This window comes from Lactuca virosa, chromosome 4 (assembly GCF_052849685.1).
Source record: "Lactuca virosa cultivar CGN04683 chromosome 4, Lactuca_virosa_CGN04683_v6, whole genome shotgun sequence".
Classification (NCBI taxonomy): Eukaryota; Viridiplantae; Streptophyta; class Magnoliopsida; order Asterales; family Asteraceae; genus Lactuca; species Lactuca virosa.
In genome coordinates, this window is record NC_136429.1 from 285690132 (window position 1) to 285695300 (window position 5169).

At 32.7% G+C, this 5169-nt stretch overlaps 1 protein-coding gene across 2 annotated transcripts; it reads left to right on the top strand.

Moving 5' to 3' along the window:
• The first annotated feature begins 680 nt into the window (after positions 1-680).
• Positions 681-4174, top strand: LOC145108356 (BEL1-like homeodomain protein 11). 2 transcript variants are annotated; one of them, XM_079045378.1, is made up of 5 exons: positions 681-930; positions 1607-2393; positions 2481-2848; positions 3462-3522; positions 3649-4174. In XM_079045378.1, exons 2-5 carry the CDS (start codon positions 1680-1682, stop codon positions 3949-3951), a joined length of 1446 nt encoding a protein of 481 aa, XP_078901504.1. In that variant the 5' UTR covers positions 681-930; positions 1607-1679; the 3' UTR covers positions 3952-4174. The 2 variants fall into 2 exon arrangements, with proteins under 2 accessions (XP_078901504.1, XP_078901503.1); XM_079045377.1 differs by lacking the exon at positions 681-930 and adding an exon at positions 1142-1341.
• The last annotated feature ends 995 nt before the right edge of the window (positions 4175-5169 follow it).

The window sequence follows — 5169 nt, forward strand, 5'->3', positions numbered from 1 at the left end:
ATCTTAAGGTACATATAAAAATCATTAATTGAAGTAGTAATTATAAAAAATATTACCATAATTAAATATGATAAACATTAATTATGTATAATATTATCATAGTTAAATGTAAAATACATAAGAATATTATTTATAATTAATATTTATCATATTTAACTATGGTAATATTTTTATAATTATTATTTCAATTAATGTTTCTTTTTTATATATATATATATATATATATATATATATATATATATATATATATATATATAATGCACATATTAAAAAATCCCAAATTGATATAAGATAACATGTTTATTATTATTTTTCAATCTTGAAATTTTGCGTTATAAAATAACAATATATTTCACATTTTAACATCTTTAGAAAGAAAAATTGCAGCCGAAAAAGTTGAAAAAAAAAGAATGAAATCGAAAAAAATAAAATAAAATATACACCACCTAAATTTGAAATAAAATATTAAAATCTATTTCAAAATAGTATAAAAAAAGTTGTCATGTTTTTTTTAATTAACGTGGTAATATAAATTATAAAAGTAAATCGAACGACTGAAAATCGTTCGGAAGAATAAGTGGCGTTGGTTGCCGCCAAGATGAATATAAGATTCGCGGTATAATAATGAAAAAGAAACGTAATACACGTTGGAGACGTGTGTGTATCATTGACTTCAAAAATCAACCATTTTTAATTCAATATCCCAACAACAGGAAAACGGAGAAGACGAAAGTATATGCAGTTTAGGTCCACCAACTGGTGGTTAGCTTCACAATATCCATTTTTCAAGCAATTGTCTTTAGCTACTAAACAAACACCTCAATTCAAGCAAACCCCATTTCAATTTGGACCTTCTTCTTCTTATTCTTCACCCTAATCTCATCCGAATCATTCAAAATCTTGAAATTTGTCCGCACGTGATAACCACGGGTTAGTTTGTTTCTTTTGCTGGTGTTTCTTTGATTAGTTTAATGAATTGGGTGTTTGCGCAACTACGGAGCTTTTGATTAATTATTTATATATTTTTATAAATGTATAATCTTGTTTTTGTTTGCTTGTCCTCCAATTATTGCTTTGTTTAATCTTGAGCGGAGGTCATTGTTCAATGATAAGGAGGGTTAGTTGTGTGTGTTTGTTTTCTTTGATTACTTTAATCGAATACTCTATTGTGGGGAATTATCGATTCTCATATTTTCTCCTTGTTCATATCCAATTTTTGTCTCCCTTTTAGGAAGATTTTCCTTCACTCGCTTTGGTTCTGTCTTCATCTTTCCTCTAGATCACTCCTTCATACATCTCCCCTTTCTCCCTCTCACTGCTCATGTACTTTTTTGATGCACAGTAAGTGTTTGATTTTATGTCTCTATGAAATTCTGAGAAGAAAACAAAAACTCTTTATATGTATGGAAAATTGGAAAGTAATCTGTAATCCCCTTTTTGGGATTTCCTTTTACTAATGGAATCTGCATAACAAATCACACCATGTGCTTTCAGTTATGCCATTAATTAGGTCTTACAATACTTTGTTTACTAATATTTCTCAATTCTCACCATAGAATCTGTTTTTCTTTTTTAATTTTTTGTGGTGTGTTTCTTGATATATCAGGCATCATATCACCTTCTAAAGTAATCATTTTTGAAGATCTTTTTGATAGTGATCGGGTCTTAAAGGAATCAAGATGGCTACTTATTATCCTACTTCAAACAATCATCAAAGAGATGTGTTTCAAAGTTCATACGATTCATATCAAGAATCACCATGTCCACCTGTTGATATGATGTATCAAAACCAAACATCCTCTGACAACTCTTTCTTACAACTTTTATCTGGAAACATGCAACCAAATCCTCAAATCCTTTCACAAGTCAAAGATCATAACACTTCAGATGATGAAAGAAACTTACAATATCAAGAATTATCACTCAGCCTAGGAATGCAAATCCCTTCTTCCTCCATGGATTTACCTTCATTTCAATACAATTACTTGAACACCCATCTTCAAGATCCTCATGATCATGGCTCTCATGGTTCTCAAAGCCACAAAGTAGAAAATGTTGACTATTTGTCCTTTGACTTGGTTGGAAAAAACGGTCAATGTTCTGTTTCTGATACATATGATGTTTCATATGGACTTGTAAGTGGAAGAATCTTGGATTCAAAATATCTAAAACCATCACAGGAATTGCTTGAAGAAGTAGCAAATCTTCGTGAAGCTTTAAGACAGCTAAAGATTAACAAACTTAGCAATCTACATACCCTTCGTGTAGACGATAAAAAAAATTCCAAATTTACCCCTCACGAATCCACTACTACTTCCTCCGGTGAACTTTCGGCTTCTGAGAAACAAGATCTTCAAAACAAGGTCACGAGATTGTTTTCTTTCTTAGACGAGGTAACTACTTTAATCTTTCAAGAATACCCTTTTTACCTTTTTACCCTTGAATGTATTTTTTTAATAAATCTTTCATTTTGAGTATAGGTGGATAGGAAATACAGAGAATATTGCCAACAATTGCAAATTGTTGAAGCAACATTGGATGTGGTGTCTGGGTGTGGGGCTGCAAGGACATACACAACACTTGCACATCGAACAATTTCTTGCCATTTTCGGTGCTTACGTGATGCCATTAATGCACAAATTCAAGTGACACGTCAGCGGTTAGGGGAACAAGATGATTCGGTGGACAGAGTGTTGCCACGTTTAAGGAACGTGGAAAAGCAACTCAGGCAACAGAGAACACTTCATCAGCTTGGTGTGACACGTCATTCTTGGAGGCCACAAAGAGGGCTTCCGGAAGGATCTGTCTCCATTCTTCGCGCTTGGCTGTTTGAGCATTTTCTTAACCCGTATGTCCTTTTATTCCACCTTTTTTGTTACGCAGGACAGAACATTTTTTGTTACGCACGACAGAACAGGTTGTACAGTGTTTGGCATGCATTGGACTGTGAGACTGGAACTGATGTCAATAAGACAAAAATTGTAACTTTTGTCTCCCTCAAAAAGGTGGGGGTATAGACTCGCTCTCGATATCTCATCTGTACAAAAGATGTGAATGCCTTTGTCATCCACATCATTAAAAATAGCCCTAGAAAGCTTGTTCAGTCCGGTCCAGTCTAGTCCAGTCCTGTGTAACAGACACAGCCGTAGGCTGTGTCTGTTAGTTATATAGGATAGGACTGGACGAGACTGGACAAGCTTTCTAGGGCTATTTTTGCTGATGAGGATGACAGACATTCACATCTTTTTATACAGATGAGAGATCGAGAGCGAGTCTGAGCCCCATCTTTTTGAGCGAGACAAAAGTTACATTTTTTGTCTTATTGACATCAGTTCCAGTCCCACAGTCCAATGCATGTCAAAACACAGTACAACCTATTCTGTTTTCTAATTAGTCGTACAATTTCTCAATTTTTTTCTTGGCTTGATTCTTTTTATTCTAATGTTAATTATATTTTCCAGTTACCCAAAAGATTCGGAGAAAATCATGCTAGCAAAACAAACTGGACTCACTCGAAGCCAGGTAAATAAAGATTTTTAATGTCTAGAATTTATTCTTTCTTAATTCTTAAGTTGTTACTCTTAAATTCAAATTTGGTATGGTGTTGGGGTACAAATTAATACCAAGTTCCCAATTTTTTTTTATTAGATTGCAAATTGGTTCATCAATGCACGTGTACGCCTCTGGAAACCCATGATTGAAGATATATATAAAGAAGAATTCGGCAATTGCACATCATCACAAGAACATGCACTCAAAGGAGCAAACAATAACTCATCATCTTCAGAAGATAAAGAGAAAGAATTGGAATTGGGTCAAGATTTAAGTCAAAATCCTGACTTTTTCAGTGAGATAGAAGTCAGCAGGTCTCCAACACATAGGCATACAGATATGTCAGACCAATATAGGTTTGGTGAAGAACCTCAATTGTTATCTGATTTTTTGGTATAAGAAAACTTTTAGTGTAAGCAAAGAAGTGTACACAACACACACACTGATCTTGATTTGATGTAAATATGAAAGCATATATAGTTGGTATTTTGTTTAGATTTATAGAATAATTTTTAAAGACCAGTCTGTAAGTAATTAAAGATGTCAATTTATTTGATATTGGTTCAAAATAGATGTGACATCAATGTACCATTTCTTATGTAATAAAACAACAATTTCTTAACTTTCTTGTGTATTTTTCTATTCATTAAGCTTAGCTGATTCCTATAGATGTATTGTAGACATGTATAGGTGCTTGTGAGATTACTATTATCAGATGATTCTTAGCATGATTAGTTACACATATATATCCATTGTATACTTCCTTACTTTGGATACTTGTATAGATGCATATTAGGGGTTTGAGTTGTGAAAGTAATTAACATTTTGGGAAGATGTTTCTTTATTTTCCCTAATTTATTTGTAATACATATAAGGTTGAAATTTCAGTTATTTTTTAAGACAATTGATTTAGTGTGCTTTCATTTGGCCTTTTCTGTGACTTGAGATTTTGTTAGGAATCATAGTTTGACCAAATAACCCTTCAAACCTGTGAATAAACCAAGGGAACACCAAATACTTCCAATTCCAAATACAATGTTTAACAAAGTCAAACAAGGTTGAAGGTCCAATATCACAACAATTGTTCATATTAAAACGATTAATGTTTTGATACTAATGCGGATATCTCATGGTAATCACCAAACCATGTCAAAATCAATATATAAATTTGAACATATAAGTAAGACAAGCTAACACCAAGGTTATTGGAAAGCTGAAGTAGAAAAAACATGGGTAGACACTAGAGGAGGCCATCAGGAGAGATACACTAATCAATGATGAATTATCAATGGAAAAGGACAAAATAGTGCTCACCATGGAACACAAAGATCGTGTTTGATTTTGTACTCAAGGCCACACTTTAAGATTTGAGTTCCAAACAATGTGACTTGATTAAGGCCCATTCATATGGATTTGTATTTGAAGGCATACACTTTTACAAGTCTCCACATTTACTTTAAAAAGACTATCACCAACATAACAAAGCTACATAGATGCATCATTGAACTAACAAAACATATCTCAAACAAAAAATGAATACTGATCTAGCCTCTTTCATCAAGTAAGAAAATACTATAGGAAATCATGTATACCCACTAAACTTAAAAAAAAATTTCA

What these genes read in the sequence shown, in the direction of transcription:
- LOC145108356 (XM_079045378.1), top strand. Translation starts at nt 1,680, where the DNA reads ATGGCTACTTATTATCCTACTTCAAACAATCATCAAAGAGATGTGTTT. An exon ending in TGTTTTCTTTCTTAGACGAG is followed by an intron (nt 2,394 to 2,480) that starts GTAACTACTTTA and finishes TTTTGAGTATAG; the next exon opens with GTGGATAGGAAATACAGAGA. An exon ending in CTGGACTCACTCGAAGCCAG is followed by an intron (nt 3,523 to 3,648) that starts GTAAATAAAGAT and finishes TTTTTTTATTAG; the next exon opens with ATTGCAAATTGGTTCATCAA.